At 45.0% G+C, this 21584-nt stretch overlaps 1 protein-coding gene across 2 annotated transcripts; it reads right to left on the reverse strand.

Annotated features, from left to right (window-relative positions):
• Nucleotides 1-1735: 1735 nt before the first annotated feature.
• Nucleotides 1736-21563, reverse strand: MCM2 (minichromosome maintenance complex component 2). 2 transcript variants are annotated; one of them, XM_045850229.1, is made up of 16 exons: nt 21478-21563; nt 20415-20641; nt 16810-16985; nt 16437-16697; nt 15461-15680; nt 14950-15157; nt 13124-13258; nt 12605-12796; nt 6677-6770; nt 5529-5779; nt 5289-5415; nt 4366-4724; nt 3405-3587; nt 3026-3181; nt 2416-2557; nt 1736-1890 (listed from the first exon to the last, which is right to left on the reverse strand). In XM_045850229.1, the coding sequence occupies exons 1-15, from the start codon at nt 21481-21483 to the stop codon at nt 2447-2449; spliced, it is 2706 nt and encodes a 901-aa protein (XP_045706185.1). In that variant the 5' UTR covers nt 21484-21563; the 3' UTR covers nt 1736-1890; nt 2416-2446. The 2 variants fall into 2 exon arrangements, with proteins under 2 accessions (XP_045706185.1, XP_045706184.1); XM_045850228.1 differs by having other exon boundaries at nt 1736-2557.
• Between the last annotated feature and the right edge of the window lie 21 nt (nt 21564-21584).

Raw genomic sequence — 21584 nt, forward strand, 5'->3', positions numbered from 1 at the left:
AGGTAGTGCTTAGTTGTCTTTAACTTCATTCAAAACAATTTTGTTAGATTGTATTGTTACAGTTCTCACATTAGTGTGCTTTAAAAATAATCAAAATTGATAAATTTTTGCATAGCCATTTTAATATTGAAGATGGAAGAAAATAAGCAACGTTTTCAGCATATGTTTTATTTCCAGAAAGGTAAAAACACAACTGAAATGCAAAAGATTTGTGCAGTTGTATGGAGGTGCTATGACTGATCCAATGTGTGAAAAGTGGTTTGTGAAGTTTCATGCTGCAGATTTCTTGCTTGATTTATCAAGACCAGTTGAAGTCGATAGCAATCAAATTAAGAAATTGAGAACAATCATACCACACAGGCGACAGCCAACATAACTCAAAATATCCAAATCAATAGTAATTAGTGAAAATGAAAAATGTGTTTTATTTTATGGAAAAAACCAAACTTTTTGGCCAACACAATTAAAAAAAAACAAAACACCTGGCTGGTGTGGCTTAGTGAATTGAGCGCTGGCCTGCGAACCAAAGGGTCACCAGTTCAATTTCCAGTTGGGGCACATGCCAGTGTTGCAGGCCAGTTCCCCACTAAGGGGCGTGCAAGAGGCAATCACACATTGATGTTTCTTTCCCTCTTCCCCTCTCCCTAAAAATAAATTAATAAAGTCTTTAAAAAAACACCCCAAAACCTCTGAAACTGTGTGTCCACCCATCCAAGAGAGCAGCTGATCAAGCCTTGGCATTTCTGGGCAGGGGATGGATGGCTATGCTGAACAGCCGAAGTGTGGACACAAAAAAAGGGCCACACAGTAAACCTGACAGGCTCTGGGGAGGCCTGCATGGTAGACCCTACAAACTCCAAAGGTAACTACACAGAATGATCAAAATTAAAACTGCCTAACTAAAAGCAAGTCATGGTTAGTCATGTCTTAGGCCTGTCCTGACATAAAGGTCTGGCTTTACCTTAACTGAGTCTCTCTGTTGTCTTTTTGTATCTACAATAACATACCTTTGGAATGTCACACTAATCACCTTTAACCCAGATCCCTCAGGACAATCTTCTACCAGAGCACCCAACCAGTAACCAGCCCCCCCCCCCACCCCCGTTGTATTATTGCCTAATATAACAACTCCATGTGTTGTAAATGTTTACCGTCCTATACTCACCAATGTAAAAGTATTTGTCTCATTTTCTTCTTTACCCAATCTGATTTCCTGGCTTTGCCTTTTTCCTGGCTCCCTAACTTGCCACCAATGAATTTCATATAACCCTTCTTACACCTCCTTTTTTGATTATAACGTATAAAATAAACTGCAAAACTGCTATTCTCCAGAATATTTTCTCAATTTGTTAAGATTTTGCTTTCCAGTAATTGTCTTAGTTTGGTTCACATAAACATAAAAATTCTCTATAGGCTTGGACATTTCTGACATCAGCAAGAATGTTGCCCCAATCAGAAAGGAGGCCAGGTTACCTACAATCCTTCCTGGTGTACAAGTATGTTCTATGCTTCCCATGGATCCCACAGAGAGATCATGTGGACAGCAACTGCCAAATGAATTCCCTAGGGAGATCCACAGCATTTTGGCTTTGTTCATTCACAAACAAAACAGCTCTTCTAGTCTCATATACCTCTTTCAGAACACCAAAGGCAGAAGATGAAAACGGCTTTCAAGGGAAGTCCAGGAAAGCCTGCATTATGATACTGAGATAGAACTGAGACCAACAGACACCAGTATTTAGATGTTAATTTTATTAGAAATTCAAATCACAGAAAGAGAATGTACAAACAATGAGAAAATGGGGAAACAACTAGGTAGGAAAAATAGATGAACACAGCCAGGGTATGCAGTAATCTTCATTATCATATCAACTCCTCTGACCCTTCCACCTGTAGGAAACCAAGCTGTGTCATTAGAGAGTAGAGGGACTGTACTCTTTTTCTGCTTACATGATTTTTCTACTCACAGAAGTCTAGATATACAGACTTCAGAAAAATACTGCCAATATCTTGAACTTGCTCTTCAGCCAAAGTTGCCAAAACAGTAAGGACATAGAATTCAAACCAAGAAGGCAACAGTTCTCATAACACCCTTATATGCTTAGTCACTTAAAAACAGTGGGTATCTTGAACACACCAGACTCGATCCAGGATGAAGGGGAAGCAGACTTCGAGTGGCGAGTTACTGAGCAGTTGAAAAAGAAACACAGGCAAATCATGCCCACCCCTAAGATGATAAGACAAGAAGGAAGGGAGAAATAAAAGCAACATTCACAGCCACAGCCACAGCCCAAGCCCAGGAGACTTCGGAAAGTCAGACGGTTCAGCTGCCAGCCCTGGCCTCACCACACTGTGTCCCCCAGTGGTTTGTTTTTGTATCCTTGAAGTACAAAGTAAAGTGAGCACCAGAATTACTTCACAGCCAGAATGAGGAGACTGTGGAGGCTCAGAACTGCTGGAGGATCATCTTCAGCTTCAGATCACGGCTAAACTTGTTCATCCGAAAGAGCTCACTGTCATAAAAGGCAGAGAGGTTGTGGATGTTGATTTGACGGGCCTAAAAGAAGAAAAGGGCAGGTAAGCTGTGGAAATGGATTCTAGAATTCTCAAATCCACATAATCTTTGGTTCAGTTCACTTTCTAAGGCCCATGCACCATAAGCCAGGCAGGGTTCCTATCTCTAGTGCAGAGTAAACTCAACTAAGGCAGAGGTTGGCTGTGTCATGGTCTAGAGTTAGACACAGCTTGCCACCGTAGCTCTGTCAACTGCCTGTGAGCTCAGGTGAGCTACTTAGTTGCCCTGTGTTGTCTCCTCTGTAGGATGGAATGACAGGAACAGAACTCACCTCTTTTGACTGTCAAGATTGGGTACATGGAACACTGCTCAGTACATTATACAGTTAATAAATGGCTCTCATCCAAGACCTGCCCATTCACTGGCAGTGCAAGAACCGTTTGCTTCCCAAAATGACTGACAGCTCCCCAGGTAGCCAATCTGGCTCTGCTCTCCCACCTGTGCCCATACCTTGTCCACCAAATCCTTCTCAGGCACTTCAATAGTGTCCTGCTGGGCCCCAAAGCGGTTGCGTTGGTAAGTCACTTGCTCTGCCACTAACTGCTTCAGTATGAAGAGTAACAGCTCATTGTTATCACGCCGGAATGAAAGGTAGTGGGCAAACGTCTGCATAAGAGAAGAGCAAAATTCACTCCCTCCCTACTAGGACACTCAAAGACATTATAGGATGTGGCCACCCCACTCCTGCCCTACTCCCTTCTCCACCAACAAAAGCAGCCAGATCAGGAAGCTTCTGTTGCCAGGCCAGCATCCCAGGATGCCCATGTGTAGCCTCTTGTGTTAAATTGACCTTTAGTTCCAAAGGGACTTTGCCTCAGATCACATCTACCTTCCGCATGCTGCGCATGACACTGAACTTCTGTGTGTCGATAAAGCTCTCCAGCATCACACGGATAGCCATGTTGACATCGTCCTCTATCACATAGTCCCGCAGGTGGATGCGTGCGTGGGCCTCTGCCATGCGGATCATGGACTCGATGTGCCGCACTGTGATGGGGATGCTGCCTGTTGCCTGGAGAGAATAGCACCAGATTTTCTCAGGCAGGAGAGAAGCAAGGAAAATGAGTGGCAATGCTAGCAGCCCAAATCCAGAGGGCACATCTCACCTCCCTATGGCAGAAGTGCTCAACAGAGCCACCAGATGAGCTCACTTTCTATTCCTTCTTAAAGTATGGTAATGCCTAGTGGATGTCTATGCTATGGCCTGCCACTATCATCAGTTCTGCTTCCATCAGTTCACTTATGTGCATCCTAGAGTCCGTTATACTTATGGCCAGCTGTCCTTGTTACTGTCATGTACCAAGACCTGCAAAATCCAATGCAGCGTGAGAAAATAAGCTGTTGATTCTATGAAAACTAAGCTGAATGCTCTGAGAAGACCTGATGAAGTTAAAAGGTTAAACAAAATGAAAAAGTTGCTGTCTTAATTAGGTGGGTGAAAATATCAAACCACAAGGATTCAGTATTCCAATTGCTTGCAAGCTGCCTTTAAATCCTTACCCCACCATGGAAGAACCAAAACTAGTTCAGAGCACCCATTCAATGAAATTTATGCAAAATAAAACATAGAACTTATTCAGTGGCCATTAAAAGACCTTCCCTATACCCACAGAAATAAATGCATACACATTTAAGTACCATCTAAAACAAACTCTCCAGGTACAAGATTTGCAAGTTTCTTTTATAAGGCCTTCTTGCTTTAGTACTTTCTGGGGTAACTGACTACAAGGATGAGAAAGCTGCTGCCTGCTTCCTGCCCCGCCTGGCCCCGCAGCTCCCAGGGCCTGTACCATGGATTCTTTCCTCAGGTCACTGTACATCTTGGCCACCTTGTCCTGGTCCATCTGATTGAGCTTTGGGTGGACCTTCTCCTTGGCATAGATGATATACTTCTTCAGGACTTCCTGTGGCAGGGGCTCCACGCCATACATGTTGGGCATGGTGGGCTCTGGGGCACTGCCCAGCCTCTCCTCTTCCTTGTTGCTAGGGTGGTGTCTAACATGGCTGCCAACCACAAAACGAGCCAGCATCTCATCCTGGACTGGGTCCACTGTGTCCCTCACCACACATAGGATGTCGAAGCGGGAAATGATGGGCTCTGTGAGGTCCACGTTTTCTGAGAAGGTCAGTGAGGGGTCATAGCGGCCCCCTGTAACACAAAAGAACCTATCAGGGTGCATGCTTCTACAGATCATCCTCTCTTCTGGAACCACAGAAAATTCTCTCCAACCCCAAGTTGCTTCAGTGACAGAAGGGGAAAAGAACTTTAGCAGAGGAACTAGAAGAGGCTGGAGATTCAGTGCCTGCTATCAGTGAGGCATTCCAGATAAGAGATAGAAAATGGGTTTCCCCAAGCAATGAATGGCCTAAAGTAGTCTTGAGATAGAAAGCATACTTGTCTCCTGGTAGGAACAGCCAAAGAGACAGGCAAGGGTGCCTGGCTGGAATCAACAAGCAACTTCACCCCCTACTTAGACAATGAACTCGATTCTGACTCTTGGGCCTTCTGAAAAGAATGGCCATGGGTAGTTCTGAGAACATGGCTCAACAAAAACCCAGGAGTCCCACACAGGACAGAACTACCTTCTGTTGCTTAATTCCTAATTCAGATCTGCAACTGGATGACGGGTACTGCAGGTTCCTGATTCCCAAAGGCAGGGTCTCGTCACCTTTGGCAGTCCCTGAGCCCCACCAGCCATCCTGCCTGGTATACCTATGGGATTGGCAGCAGCAATGACAGTGCAGCGAGCCTGCAGGGAGGTGACGATACCAGCCTTCGAGATGGAGATACTCTGTTGTTCCATGGCTTCATGGATGCTGGTTCTGTCCTGGTCATTCATCTGCAAGAATCAAATACATGATTATCCCTGACATGCCACAGTAACACTTGTCCCCCACTGAGGGCTAAGCCAACACACTTTAAGTCCCATTACTTATAGGGTCCAGGACCTACCTTGTCAAATTCATCAATGAGACATACTCCTCGGTCAGCCAGAACCAAGGCTCCAGCTTCTAAGGTCCACTCCCGGCTGACAGGGTGCCGCTGGACATATGCTGTGAGGCCCACAGCTGAAGCCCCCTGGCCAGTGGTGAAGATGGCACGGCTAGACACTTTCTCAACATATTTGAGGAACTGAGACTTGGCTGTGCCAGGATCTCCACACAAGAGCACATTGATATCGCCTCTCACCTTGTGCTTGCCCCCTGGAGGAGGCAAAGATGTCAATGGAGGGAATGGGGACAAAAGGAAGGTGAGGGATATAGGGCTTATATCTAATTTCTCAGCCTATTATGAATGGCAAAGGAATATTCTCTCCAGAGAGGGATGCAATGCCCTAGGACCAGCAATCCCACTTCTGAGCAACGAACCCAAAAAATGGGTGCACAAAGAGGTGAGTATAAATATCTTCTTTATAAATGTAAAAAAACTGAAAGCAATTACATATTCTTCAACAAGAAGGGTAACCAAGTACATTATACTATATGGACCATGAACAGTAACTTAAAAGCATGAACTTGCTCTGTATACACTAATGCCAAAAGATAAGATGTGTTACTTGAGTGATAAAAAGCAACCTGGATATTTTATGCATAGTCACTTATACACACATACAGGAACTGTAAATAGAAACATGTTTTATGAAATACTGTGTTTTCTAAGTATGCATGTTAAGTCTATAACAGCCACACAAAGGTCTGGGAGTACACATACCAGTGACCAGAGAAGTAACCTACAGGGAGGAGACTAAAATTAAAAAGGGTGGTCAATAGTAACTTTGGCTTTTCTATGACTTCTAACTAATAAGAGGATGTACTATAAACACAAATTCACATATTATTTTAAAGTTAAAACAATTCTTTAAAAGACCAAGTTTTTTTAAAGTGAGACAAGTAAAGATGAATTTGCTCATCACAAAGGAAGGCAGTGGTAGAACTAGGGACATGGTGATGCCTGAGGTGCTATGCCCATGGGCTATGTTCTCCCTATGACGACTAAGCTGTACATGGTCTGGCCACCTCTTAACATGCTTTAAATACAGTCCCTCCTTGTCTGACATGTAGAACCTGGCTCTTATTAAATTCCCTATAGACTCTACTTACCTGGGTTTTTGGGCTCCCCTCCAAAAAGAGCAAGTGCTAGGCCTCTCTTGATGTCTTCATGCCCGTAGATGGAGGGAGCAATACTGGCAAAGATCTAAAGGGAGGGAGAGGCATGGGTACAGTCTGGGCAGATAACCCACCTGTTCTGGTCTTAGGGGATGGAAAAGTCTCTAGCCCCAAAGCACCCACTCCACAGCTGCTTAAATTCCACCAGGCCTCAGCATTACGCCCTGCTCTGACTATGGGCCTTGTCATTAGTTGGCTCTTTCTGAAAGTCACAGAACTTTGAAATTTAAAAGAACTTTGGTCAGACTCCTTTATGTTGCCCCAGTTCAGAAAGGACTACCCCAAAGTTGCAGACCAAGAGCAGAAAGGAGACAAAATCCAGGTTCTGACAGTAGGAAGATCCCCAACATGGTTCTGTAGCCTGCCTGAGTCTGTTTCCGCTAATGAAAGAGTAACACTGCCCAATTCACAGATTTTTGTGAGCTCTAAGTGAGGTGTTTACACAAGTTATCTGGCTCCTGGCTGGGCTGTGATGGAGAAATACAATACAAAGTCAGGTATGGTGTGGAAAAAACCCAAGTGTCCTTTGATGGATGGATGAATGAATAAAGATGTGGTATACATATACAATGGAATACTAGTTAGCCATAAAAAGGAAATACTGTTCTTTGCAACAACATGGGTAGATCTTGAGAATATCACATTAAACAAAGTCAGAAAAAGCGAAGAACCATAGGATTTCACCATGTGAGATATAAAACAGAAAGCAACAAATGAACAAACAAAACTCACCAACATAGACAACAGTACTGTGGTTACCAAAGGGTAAGGGGGGACTGAAGAGGGTGAAGGGGGTCAAATATATATGGTGATGGACAGAGGCTACATTTGGAGTGACGAGCACACAATGCAACATACAGATGATATACTATAATTCTGTACACTTAAAACGTAAATACAGAGTGCCCGGGAGACGCAGTCACCAGAAATTCAGGTCATTTCAATGTGTGAGCCAATGAAACATTCTCCATTTCTCTGTGCACACGAGGGGAGGGAAGGAGAGGGAGAAGACTGCAAAATCTGCTAAATGGTAAAGATGAAACAAAAGACACTTCTTGCTGATGGGAGTCAGCTTCCCCCTCCACCCGTGGCATGGTTATGCCCTCACTATCTCTACCTTTCCATCTTCTGCAAAGCACTGTATCCTCACAGGTCAGACCAAGTATCTTGGGAAGCACCAGGCCCTGGAGTATGGGTGCTCTGATAGAAAACAACACTGGAAGTGGTGAGGGAGAACCACTCCCTAAGCACTGGATCTAGCTGTCTTGCCTCTGCCAACAGCCAAGTGGAAGTTATTCTCTCTGGCTTCCCTGGAAGCGTGAAGATGGGGGAAACCCAATTCTGGGGACTGGAACTGGGGGTAGGCGTCAGCAGTCTATTCTGTGTATGGCCACTCTTCACCACAGCCAGGACAGTGCGACTGGCAGGTCCTTCTTGGAAACATGACCTGCTCGTACCACTCTAGTGCTGTGCCAGAAATGCTTCCTGCCACTATTTTACATAGGAAGTCAGGAGTGGAGGTCTGTTTCCACAACATTACACCTTTTCTAGTTTTGCCTTTCACTCTAAAATTTAGTGTCAAACCTAGACCAAGAAGAGGCTGTTAGCACTGCTAGCATTAGTGGTTCACAGTGATCCAAGCCTAGTGCATCTAGAGGCCGATGTTTCCAAATACTGTTTCCCACCAACAGGAAAGAATGCTTTCCACTGGGCTGTTTGGAGAAGTAGCTGATTCCAGGTCTGGAGCAGGAAATATAGTATCTGGTACAAATAAAAGCCCTTTTTATTTTAAAATCATAAGCATGCAATTCTGTAATATAACAATATCATACTCAAGCACACCATATGACATTTTAGGTGACATGTTCAAATTTTAAAACTATAAATTATTACACCCATATTACATATTACCAACCATACTCCAGCACATGTCACTTCTGCCAGACCCTGTACATAAGGAGACTGCAATAACCTTAATGACATTAAACCCTACCACTTTATAAGACACTCAGTGCCACCTCATAAGATAAACGATTCATCACTTCAAACGAATTCATTATTCTGAAAACTGGTAAATAGAGGGAAATCAAACATCCTGCTTTTCCTATAGGAGTTCCAACTAGGAGTAAGTCCATATAGTTAAGAGCAGTTTCTCTATGTAGAAGTGGTCCAGCAAATAAATGATGACAGATTGGAATTAGAGGACTGTTATTTTGCACCCCTCATGAATGGATAGATTTAGCCAAGGATCATCAGTGACTCTGAACATCACAGCCCTGGGTGCTGTGCCTCCTGGTGAAGTCACCTCTGCAGAAGTCTTGCTATGGCCCCCTCCCAAAAAGGAAACAAAATTTAAACACAAGTCTAATGAAGCCTCTGTATCTGACCACCAATTTATAGAAAAAAAGCAACAGGAGTATGTTCAACAAGGACATAATCAGCAATATCTAAACCATGAAAATGAGACAGGACAAATGACACATTGTCTTCTGTTTTTCAATAATTGCAAGAGGCCCTGGTTGGTGAAGGTCAGTGGACTGAGGGCCAGCCTGCCAACTGAGGGGGGTCACTGCTTGAGTCCTGGTAAGGGTGCATGCCTGGGTTGCGGCGGGCTCCCCAGTGTGGGGTGCTCAAGAGGCAACCACACACTGATGTCTCTCTCCCTCTCTCCCCCCTCTCTAAAAATAAAGAAATAAAATCTTTAAAAAATATGTAATTACAAAATAAAATAAAATTAAAAAAATATATAATTGCAGTTAGAGATGAAAAGGAGATGAAAAATGACCAAGAGACAGATCAACCAATCCCAGTGTGTGGACTTTACTGGAATGCTAACTCCAAGAAACTAAAAAAAAAAAAGAAAAAAAAAAGAAAAAGAAAACAGTAAGATAATTAGGAAAATGTAAACACAAAACAAATAACTGATATAAAGGAAATGCTTTATTTTGTAAAGTGCAATGGTGGTATTGTGACTAGGCTTTAGTAAAAAGAGTCTTTTAGAGACACACAATAGTATAGTTACAGATATAATGCTGGCATTTGCTTGGAAATACTTGAGGGGGGAGTGGGTTCAAGTACAGAGGAAACAAGCCTAGAGAGACTGGGACAACTGGTGAAGCTGAGTGAGTGATGTTTAGGGATTCACTATACCACTTCACATAAAAGTATGAACATTTTTGTAATCAAGTTTAAAAATATGGATCAGGACTTGTGCTAGGTATCCCACAGAACCCATAATAACCAAATACTCACACATGCACCCTCCCAAACATTGATTACTATATGGAGGGAGCAGAGTGCAGGCACTGGGAGACTCTGAAGTCGCCTGGGTAGATCCTGGCTCTGCCACTATTAGCTATGTTATGTGGGCAACTTATTTAACCCTTGTGCCTGTTTATTCATCAATAAAATAGACACAGATGACACCTAGATTATAGAATCATTATTACTACCTGGAAATTACCTAGACAGTGTCAAGCAGATGTGCAGTGCTTTATAAAACAATTTGTTTATTAAGCCCTTATATGCATTGGGAATACTAAGAGATGGTATGCCCTAGATCTCCCATCCTCCTACACGTGTGAGTGTGCCAAAACTGTCTGTCCTTGGATTCTTTACCCAGATTGCTTCTTAGAGCTGTTTCTGTAGTGGGTGCCCTCGCAGGGTGAACTCTTTCTCCCTCCAGGACTATAAATAGCAGCCTGAGTCCTGTTTGCTGTGCATGGCAGGTTCCCAGGCTATTATCCTCCTGCAAAGCACCCACACATACAGGTGGGTCTCCCTGTGGAGCAGGAAGGCAAGGGGCAACTGTGTTAATGCTTACACTGCTCAATGTGCCCTATGGCTGACTTGGTTATCTTGGAAGGTAACCAAGGTATCTTGGTATCTTGGAAGGCCAACTTAACAGCTGGTACAAAGGGAAAATTCAAATCCAGACCTGCCAGAAGTATCACAGTGCTTCCCATGAATTATTCCACTTAACCCTTAAGCTTATGCTCTTACATCTCTGTGTACATTGCTCATTACCCCTCAGAATGCCTACCCACCTACCTGTATGGCTGTTGTGAGCAGGAGACAATGTGCTGAAAAAAGTCTAAGGTACCAGGCCCCAGGCTATGTTTATCCTTCCACTGGTCCTTTATGCTTTTCAAATACACTATCCTGGCACCTCCATCCAGTGTTTGTACAAACCGTTAATTTTTTAAACTATAATAGTAACAGCTAGCTATTGAGTACTTACACACACCACTGTGTTCATATGTTTAATCTTCTGTAACAACTCTGTGAGTAGACAATATCATCTCATTCTTAGATGGGGGAATCCCATCTGATCTTATGGAAGATTATGCCAAAATTCAAATCCTAATGAAAATATGTACCCAATGAGGGCAAAGACCGTATCTTACTTCCCATCAAGATCCCAGAATGTGGCCCTGGAAGGTATTCCAAGACTGAGTATGTTGGTAGACTGAGTAGTTGGTTCTTGTCCTCCCAAGGCTGGCAGAACATCTGTGGGTGCCCCAAATCTTGGCAGACTAAGAAAGGCTGCCTAGACCGAGGTCAGTCCAACAGACTTGGCTCTGCCCTCTGGGAGTTTACAAAAGGAAGGATCCCATTCATTAAATAAGTCACTAGAACCTGGAATGATTCACCTAAAATGACTCTGGCTCTTTAGGAGCAGAAGAGCCGAGGCCAAAGACACAGCCAAACTGTTCTGCATTAAAAACTGAACAAAAAGTGGATAGCTGAAGCAGAGAAAAAGGAAGGAAAAAAAATTAAGAGAACTGAGAGCTTGAGAACACTTACATCCTTGGTAGGTGGTAGCACCTGAGCAGGTAAAATAGCAGAGGACTTGTATGAACAGAAATTTAACATTCTACTTGTTATTTGTGTGCCTGCAATGTTAATCTCCTTCCCAACTTTCTGTAAAGATGTCTACATAAAAACAAACAAATAAAAAAACAAACAAACAACACCCTGGCTGCTGTGGCTCAGTGGATTGGGTGCCAGCCTGCAAACCGAGGGGTCACCGGTTTGAATCCCAGTTGGGGGGCATGCCTGGTCCCATCATGGGGGGCGCTTAAGAGGCAATCACACATCAATGTTTCTCTCCCTCCCTCTCACATGGGATGATGCTTGAAAGGCAAATGATGGATGTATCTCTTACACATTGACGTTTCTCTGCTTCTCTTTCTCCCTCCCTTCCCCTATAAAAATAAATTTTAAAAAAATCTTTAAAAAAAAGTCATATTGAGGTAGAACTCTTCCTGGAGAAGACTGTGGGTAGGAGCCTGACACCTGGGGACAACCACATGAAGGAAGTTATTCTTAACTGCTTTGCCTCCATTTCAACATTGAGCCTAGGCTCCACACATCTGATGAATCCTTACAATCCTGTCCTAACCGGATGGGGCCACAGGCTCAGACCAATCCCCAATGCCAACAGCTGAGTGTGGGGACCTCCATCAAAGTGATGCCAACAAGTGTCTCAGGTTTGATTCCCAGTCAGGGTACCTGCCTGGGTTGCAGGCCATGACCCCCAGCAACTGCACATTGATGTTTCTCTCTCTCTTTCTCCCTCCCTTCCCTCTCTAAAAGTAAATAAATAAAATCTTAAAAAAAAAAAAAAATGATGCCAACAACTGAGTGTGGGGACCCTCATCAAAGCAAGTGTACTGAGTTGCCACTGAGAGTAAAGTAAGAGAGCATCAGTTTCTAATACCTGGCAGTTAAGATGGAGATTTCAGGAGAAGCTTGGAGTAGCAGCTAAAGCTTAGGCAAGAAGACCTGGGCACCCACAACACCCCCAGCAAGTCCCTGGCTTCCTCACAGAGTATGGCAGCCCCAAGGAATTTCACTTGCCTTCTCTCCGATCTGCTGGTCCTTGGAGAGGCTGGTGATCATCTTTACATCTTCGTCAGTCAGTTCCCCCATGGCAACCTTGTTGTCCTTCTTGGCAATGTGGTTTGCTAAGATGACTGTGGCAAAGACAGGGAAGCCATTGACAGTGTTGAGGGAACCATCGTAGTTGTTGTGGTAGATACCAGTCAGCTCCTAGAGAGAGAGGGGAGATCACATGGTCGGGGTGGGTGGCAGCCCCAGGGTCAAAGTGGGAGCTGGGCCTACTCCACACCTGGCTTCATCCAATTGCTTCTCGACTAAGTCCTCCATGCTACACACACCAAGATGAGAAACTCAGTAAAACCAAAGAAAAACTAGTCCTCAACCTTGTGATCCAGACAGCCCATCCAGTACAAGGGTCATTGAAGGACTCATCTCAGCCCACTCCCCAACTGCCATTGACCCCTCCCTGGCCCACCAGAAACACTCACACAAATCTTAACAACTCAGTTCCCTCCCAACCTGCTCCTGGCTACGTACTATCTCGTCTCCTGGCTTGCAGCTGTCCACCAAATCAGCAAGAAGAATAGCGTCCTTGGAGCGGGGCAGGCGGCCAGCCGCCACTTTGCCAGGGCTCTCTTGAATGCGGATGCGCTGGTAGTTCTGATAGATGGTCTGTGAGGGACAAAAAGCCATGGGACCTATCACTGTGAGACAGACTTCATACTCCTCCAAGCACTGAATTATGTCACTTGACCTTGACTGGGACCCAGTGAGGAAGAGTCAGCAGTACTGTTGACTATTTTTTTTTTGTCTATTGTTTTCTAAGATCTCTGCACTGATCCCATTGTGACCAGCACATCAACTGAAGGTCCCTACTCTTGACACTACCCCTCAGACGCCTCCTGACTGCTAGACAGTCAAGCACCTGTTACCACCTCAAAGCTGAGCCCTCATGCATATGCAGCCAGGCTGCCTAGGTTCAGATCCTGGCTCTGTGGTTTACTGTGTAATCTTGGGCAAGTGACTGCCTCTCTGTGTGTCTTCTTGACAGAATGGAGACGCTAATACTGCCAAATGCAACCTCCCAGTGAGGATTAAATCAAGTCACACATACCAAGCTCTTAAACTGATGCCCAAACAACAAATTACATTAGTGTGGGCTCTGATTATCAAGTATGTGCCAACATTGTGCCACACAATTTAATGTCCCTTATTGCACTTATTGTCTGGGAGAGATCACATTAATAGAGCAGTTTGCTCTGGGTCAAAATGTCTGACTTCCAATACTGAGTCACTTCCTGGCTGACCTTAGCCAATTTCTTCACTGTGGCAAAACAGGGTAACAGTGTCTGCCTTATAGGTTGTGATAAAGACTACATAATTTTCACCTAGCCCCTGAAAAGTCCTCTAGAAATGTCAGCTGTAATTATCAATCTTATACTAGTTACTGCCTCAAGTTCCCTAGAAGCGAAGCCTCAAGTTCTGCTCCTGTGCAAGAGATTTTTGTAAAGTGGAATCTGTACAGGAGGGAAGCTAGACAGGGCAGGTAAGCCTCAGCACAGGCATGGACTCAGGTGAGGTCCAGTCTGGCAGATATGTCTCACCAGGCAAGGCATACTTGAATGTTTAACCAGGTCAGTTTTTGGCTGTAGGCTATCACAAGCACAATTTCCCAGGCATTTTCTAGCAAGGCAGCTCTGGAAAGGGCACTTCTCAGAAGTGTAGAGCAGTAGAGGTTAGCAGCCAACACTTAGGGCAGCAAGGCACAAAGGAGATCTACACATCCACGGCAGGTACTATGACTTTACACATGAAGTTGTTCAAGTACAAAGGCATATGTAATGTGCCTGGGGTTGTAAGGACCAGAGGCTTTCAGCAGCATCCCCTGTATATGCCACAGTAGTGTCTAAAGTGGTTATAGTCCAGAAGCCCCCAACCAAAGGCCCAGAGAGGCAGGTACCAGAAACGTTAAGAGAAGTCTCAGTGTGACTGGAGGCACCCCATGTGAATGATGGACTGAAAAGCAGGTGCCCTGCTAAGGGTGCACCTGGGGAAGAAGTGGGCCCAGTTTAGCCAGATCTTCCCATTTTTCAAGAGAAGCCATAAACTTTTATGTTTTAAACAAAACTTGTCCAATTTTTAAATACTGGCTTGAATTTTTGAAAATACCATGTGAGCAAACCTAAACAGGCTGGCCAGGCAGAAGCGGTTTGCCCTGTGATGTGGCCAATACACAATGCCCTCTTGTTTCCCTCAGTTGCTTTTGCTGGTTTTCCAAACTGCCTAAAATGTTAGGCAGGCCCTGCATATCAGGGACTCCTGAAATGGGGACAGCCAGCAGCCAGTGCTGTGTGCTTGCTCACCTCTTCCATGTTGACTTCAAAGGGGCCAGCTGACTGGCACTCAGGGCAGGAGCCGGGCTTCACCTCTTGGTTCTGTGACTGAGAGAAAGGCCCCAGCACGAAGCTGCACTTGTTGCAGTTGTACTTGACCATGTTGAGTTGGGGCAGGACACCTGTGCAGCTGGTCACTACCCCACTCGTACGGATCAGCTGGTTCAGGTGCAGCTGCCTATGGAGATGAGGGCACATCAGAGGCCTGGAGTCCTGATGCTTAACCCATCCATGCCCTCTGAAGAAGTCATGACTGCATGTAAGGGAATTCCATCTTGTGATTCCCCCAAATCTGGGGACTGGCACCACCATATCAGATCCATCACACCACATCCAGCGCAAGCCAAAACTAATGGCAGAGGGCTCTCTTGGCTGTAGCCATCTGCCCACATCACCACCCTGTCAAAGTTCTCTCAAATGATGCCCAAGCTAGAAGGTGCCAAGGACTGGATTCTCAATCCCCATCCTGCCCTCAGCTTACCTCAGCGAGCGCAGCTCCTCCACCAGAGGCAGGTGGGAGATGCGCACGTGTATGCGGCTGGTGATACGGTCGTACTTAGGGTACATGGCCAGCACGACCTCCAGAGCAGCCTCATCGAAGATATGAAGCATTTCTGCTGGTGCTTCTGGCAGGAAGTATGCCAGGACATGCTCCCTGGCTGCCAGGTCCTCATAGTTTACCACCAGGCTCTCACGATTCTCTAGAGACAGAAAAAAACTAACCATCAAGCCAGAGAAGGCAAATTCCGTCTCACTGTGCAAGGAGAGAGCCTGTTCCACCCAAGTCCATGACTTCAAGCTAGAAAGCCCAGCTCTCAGTCCTAAGTCTACCTTGCTTTAGCTATGTGCCTTACATTAAGTGACAGAGCTTGGGCCTCAACTTCCTAAATCTATAAAATGAGAATGTCACATAGAACACAAAGTCACTGGGGGGATTAAGTAAAATAATACACACAGTGTGCCTAACACAGCGGGGCTGCAACCTGAAATGCCTATAATGGCCAAGAAGGAAACCAAGGAATAACTTGTGTCAAATATAGGACAAAGAGAATGGAAGAACAGCAGGAAACCAAGAATCGCATGCCTCCTTTTGAAATAATTCCTGTCACAAAGAAATATGTCAATACTTTCTGATCAAAGTAGTAATCCAGATTTTTACATAAAACCTGCCAAAGTTTAAACATGTTAAAATACACTTCTGTGATTCACATGTGCTCCCTGGACGGTCAGCTAGAATGTTCTAGTGCAGAAGCGCAGTATCTTTTGTATTTGTGTGAAAGATGGATATGGTGGGCTCCAGGTCCTAGCTCCTGTCCAGTAACAGGCAAGTTATTTAATGTTCCCTGCACTTGACGTCTCTATTTAATGTGGTGTTGCAGGGCCAAAGTGATAACTTTCTGTAGGAGAGTTTTACAAGGTAGACTGTGGTAAGCAGAAGCCAAGTACAGAGAACAAACCTTTGCACATGTCACTGATTCGCTCCTTGAAGACGTTGTGGCCATGGCTGTCCACATGGGTACGCAGGAAATTCTTGAAGCGGTGGTGGATCTCCAGTCGGGGGCCTGCCATACTTACCCACTCACGCACAGAGTGGCCCTTAAGGTCCTCTAGGTTCTCAATGCTCTCTATCATCTCCTCATCCTCCTCGCCATCCTCTGGGGCCCGTTCTACTTGGCGGCGCTTCCGAGCAGGGTGATCCTCATCCTCCTCATCACTGTCTGGGGATAAAAGGGACATCCTAAAGGGAAGTCTCCCCCAGCCCTCCTTCCAGCTCCTGGAGGCTCTGGAAGCAGGACTAGTCCCATCAGGGTTGCACACATCTCAACCTACCATACAAGAGCCCACGTCGCATGCGACCCAGGCCCCGGCCAGCCTCACGATCACGCTGCCGCATGGCCCGCTCTGCTGCCGCCCTCTGACTGGCTGTCAGCTCCTCTATATCTTCATCATCCAATGCCAGTCCATCAGCCTCATAGGTGTCTATCTCTGGGATGGCACGGTAGTCCCTGAAAGACCCCCAAATGGACCCTGTTAGTATTAAAAACATAAACAGAAACAAACACCCCAAACACAATCCAGGAAACAGACCTGTTCCAGAAGGCCCACAAGCCCTGGCCTGAGTAGGCCAAAAGAGACTCTAGGCCAGAAACACAGAAGGATCAAAAAGATCTACCAGGAAGGAAACATGCCGTAACATGGATGAACCTCAAGGACATTATGCTCAGTGAAAACCAATCACAAAAAGAAATAACCTATGAAATTTAGTCTGGTAAGTCAAGAAAATTCTGGAGATGGTGATGATGGTCATACAATGGTGTGAGTGTACTTACTATCACTGAACTGGACACTTAAAGATGGTTAAGATGAGAAATTTTATGGTATATGTATTTTTCCACAATAAAAAAGAAGAGGGGCTCCCCAGACAGCTTTAAGCAATTAATAAGAAAAAGGAATTGGAGGAACCACAACACCTTCACACAGAAAGGCCTTTCAGAGAACCAATCCAAGCTCACCCTCGGGAGGAATTCTCTCTCTCAGATAATGTTGCCTCAAACCCTTTCAAGTCCTGGGGAAGGTCTTTTGTTCACATCAGCCAAACCAGCCTCTTTGGTACTCCCTCCAACTGGCTCAAGTCTCTTAGTTTCTCTAAGACCACCAAGTACTCATTTTCAACAATGTCATCTATGAGCTATTATTTGAAGGGGAATGATGTCTTAACAAGGAACTCCCAGAAAGCAAGCCCTGCTCTCCCCTCCGAAATTCTGGAAAGTAAAATAGATATCATTGTTCTACTCAAAAGATGAGGAAATTGAGCATTAGAGGAAGATTTGACTTTTGCCAATGGGTGTGAAAATATAGCCGAAACACAAACTGCAAAGTTTTTACCCTGATACCACACTGCCTCCCTAAGATAATCCTCTTGAATTCTCCCCTTTTCTAGGTGAGTGATAATTAGAGGAACTGCTACTTTTTGGGTTTTCTGCTTGTGTTTTACTCTGTCAAACTACATTCTCAGAACAAGTAATCCTATACTGCTCATGCCAGAAACAGAAGCCAGAGATGGGCACATTTCCAAGCTCATCTGTTTCTGAATTCCTAAATTCTCAGGGAAAAGGTACCTGACTCTTCAAGAATTTTATGTCACATAAAATGTCCTCAGCAAAGTTCTAATCAGTTCATAAAAATTTGATAAATTGAACTTGATCAAAATTAAAAACTTCTGTGTTTCAAAATAAACTATCAAAAAAACAAAAAAGAGCCCTGGCTGGGGTGGCTCAGTGGATTGAGTGCCTGCCTAGGAATCAAAGGGTCATGGGATCAATTCTCAGTCAGGGCACATGCCTGGGTTGCAGGCCAGTTCCCCAATAGGGGGCGTGCAAGGCAACCACACGTTGATGTTTCTCTCCCTCCCTTCCCTTCTGTCTCAAAATAAATAAATCTTAAAAACAACAACAAAAAAGGCAAGACACAGATTGAGAAATATTTGCAAATCACGTATCTGATGAAAGACTTACATCCAGAATAAAAAATCTTAAAAATTATTACAACTCAAGACAGGTAAAAAATCTGAACAGACATTTCTCCAAAGAGGATATACATATGTCCAATAAGCACATGAAAAGATGTTCCACATCATTAAGCACCAGAGAAATGTAAATCAAAATCCCAATGAGACACTACATCACACACATTAAAATGGCTATTATCAAAACCCACAAAATAACAGGTGTTGGCAAGAATGTGGAGAAATGGGAACCCTCATACATCATGTCTGGCAATGTAAAATGCTGCAGCTCCTTTGGAAAACAGCCTGGCAGTACCTCAAAGGATTAACCAGAGTTAGCATACAACCCAGCAAATCCAACCCTTGGTATTTGCCGAAGAGAACTGAAAACACATGTCCACACAAAAACTTCACAGCAGCATTACTCATAAGTGACAAAAAGTGCAAAGAAGCCAAATGTCCACCATATGATCATGGAGTAAACAACATGGTCAGTCCATTCAACAGAATATTATTCAACCACAAAAAAGAATGAAGTACTGACACACTACAACAAGGATGGATCTTGTAAAACTAAGTAAAAGAAGCCTGTTGCAAAAGCCAGTCATGCATTATGATTTCATTTGTGTGAAATGGCCAGAATTGGCAAGTCTAAAGAAATGGATTATTGGCTGCCCAGGGATGGGGATGGGAACCAGGATTAAATGTAAACAGGCACAAAAGGATGAACATTTCCAGTACGGAAATGTTTTAAAACTGGGCTGTGGTAATGGTTGCCAAACTCAAGAAATTGACTAAAAAGCACTAAGTTGTATTCTTACAGATAAACTTTTGAATATATAAACTTTATAGCTCAGTAAACATGCATGTTAAAAAGCCCCAACAACAAAATCTAATTGGGTCCAGCTAGCTCAGATACCTCTATCCAGAAGCCCCTGCAAAGGGCCTTCCCTTTTGTTCTCTGAAGGGACGGAGAGATGGAAACAGAGGGTAGAGAATGGTAGGGAGGGGTATACTGCCTAAACAACTCCACAGCATACAGGGACCTGCCCAGGACTGATCTGTCCTTAGACTCCTCATTCCTTCCACAGTATGGAATGTACTGCACAACAGATCTGACTATCCAGGATGACAGAGCTTAAAGCAAAGATCCAAATGGTCTATAGCACAGTTGACAGTCCATGGGATGCCTCACAAAGGACACTCTCTGTTGACTGTGGAATGGCCTGTGCAGTCCTCTCACACATAGCAGTCCTGGAACTGAGTCCCAGGAAAGGCAGGCCCAAAAGGAGACTCTTCACGAGGCTCCTGGGCATTCACATAATTCTACTAATACACCTACCAAATATTTGTTGTAAATATGGGGTAAGGCAGCAGAAACATAACCTTGCTTCCTTGCAAAGCTTACTCCCATTGTCTTTGTACTGAGTACCCACAGTGTGCCACACTTTGCCTTGATAACCTTTAATATGTTCACATGTTATTGAGTGTGAAAGTATCTAACACATAGACTAGTATAGATTAGACACAATAAATGTTTGCTGAATTGATTCTAAATGTTGCTTAATCAGCACCTACCCCAAAATGGCAACATGATGTTCCTCTGAAGTTGCAGAAAAGCACTCAGCTGCCTGCTCCCTGTCCTTCCCAGCTGACTCTCTGATTTGGTCCACCACGTTACAGACCCCTTGTAGCCCCTGGGGCACACATCTCATGGAGTTGTATCCAAGACTGCACCCTGGCCTCAGGGTGCAGTCTTGGATACAGCAAGTTACATGGACCTATATTTTGGCCCCACGAATCTGTCTGTCTCCCCCCAGACCCAGAACCAAGGTGCTCTGATTTGTCTCCTTTGCCTGCACCCAAAGCCAGATCATTGATAATCAGTTCTCTACAAAACTGTTGACTGCAGGGCCTTGAATGAAAGTACCTCTCCATGCCATCTCCAATAAGTTCCTCTCCATCCTCCTCCTCCAGGGGCCCCTCTGTGCCTAGTAGTCCCTCAGACTCATCCTCAAATGGAGGAAGGTCATGGCCAGGGCTGGAGGTTAGGGCATCTGCCCTCCGGGAGCTTCGCCCAGGGCTGGAGGTGAGAGGATCATTGCTTTGCCGAGGGTGGGCAGGGCTGGAGGCCATGGTGAAGGACTCAGATGATTCCTGCAAGAGAAGACCAAGAAAGTGAGGGCTGATTTAGTTTTCTATAAGGCGGCCCTCCCCACCAGTTATCCTGTCCTCTACCACATCAAATTCCTTCCAGCCTCAAGACTTTGCACTTGCTATTCCCTCTACATGGAATGCTCTCCTCTGAGCTGTGCCAAGGGCTTAACACGCAGGAACCAGCTTGAATATCATTTCTTCAAACATCTGGTCACTCACAATACCCTGAGTTTTCTCCATGACAAGTCACTGAGGATGCCCCATTTGTTCATATATCTGTTTACTGTCTCTTTCTCCCTGTAAGCAAGCATTCCTACCCTTTTGAGCACCCACACTGTGCCAACCACCGTGATACAAGAGCAACCAAAACATTAAAGGTCTTGATGCTACAGATTGGTGGAAGGGTGAGATAGTAAATAAGACAAAAAGACAAAAAAATTACAGTAACAAGTGCACGAAGATGCGGGATCTTATTTGTCCTGTGTTACAGGTAGGGCCAAGCACACCGAGAGGGCCCAACCAGCATGTGCGTAGCGAATAAATCATAGTGGTAGTGTGGTCTGAGAGAGGCTTCAGGAGTCCAACGCTACCAAAATGGAGCGGGAGAGGCGACATCACCAGGCTTTGAATGGTGCGGTGCCCGCTGGCTTTGCAGACCCCAGAAGAAATAAGCTCCACACCAGAGCCCAGGGGCCGAGCCTCTGCCAAAGAATGGATCCCAGGCGGCGATGGGCAGGGCAAGAGCCCGGCAAGGCAAGGACGACAAGTGCGTAGCAACATTCCCTAACCCTCAGAGTTGCTGGCTGCTGGCGCAAGCCCCACGCCCCTGAACTCACCGCCATCTTACCGCCGCCTTCCTCTCCGGTACTACAGCCACAGCCAGTTTTCGCGCGAAAAGTGGCTCACGTGACCCTCCAACCCGGGAAGTGCGTGAAATAACGTA

The sequence above is a fragment of the Phyllostomus hastatus genome, unplaced genomic scaffold (genome assembly GCF_019186645.2).
Source record: "Phyllostomus hastatus isolate PE091 unplaced genomic scaffold, TTU_PhHast_1.1 phas_contig_80, whole genome shotgun sequence".
Lineage (NCBI taxonomy): Eukaryota > Metazoa > Chordata > Mammalia > Chiroptera > Phyllostomidae > Phyllostomus > Phyllostomus hastatus.

Coding starts and splice junctions, on each gene's coding strand:
- MCM2 (XM_045850229.1), bottom strand. Junction 13,259..14,949: donor TTGAAGTCAACATGGAAGAG/GTGAGCAAGCAC, acceptor TGTCCCTCACAG/ACCATCTATCAGAACTACCA. Junction 5,416..5,528: donor TCATTGATGAATTTGACAAG/GTAGGTCCTGGA, acceptor TGATTCTTGCAG/ATGAATGACCAGGACAGAAC.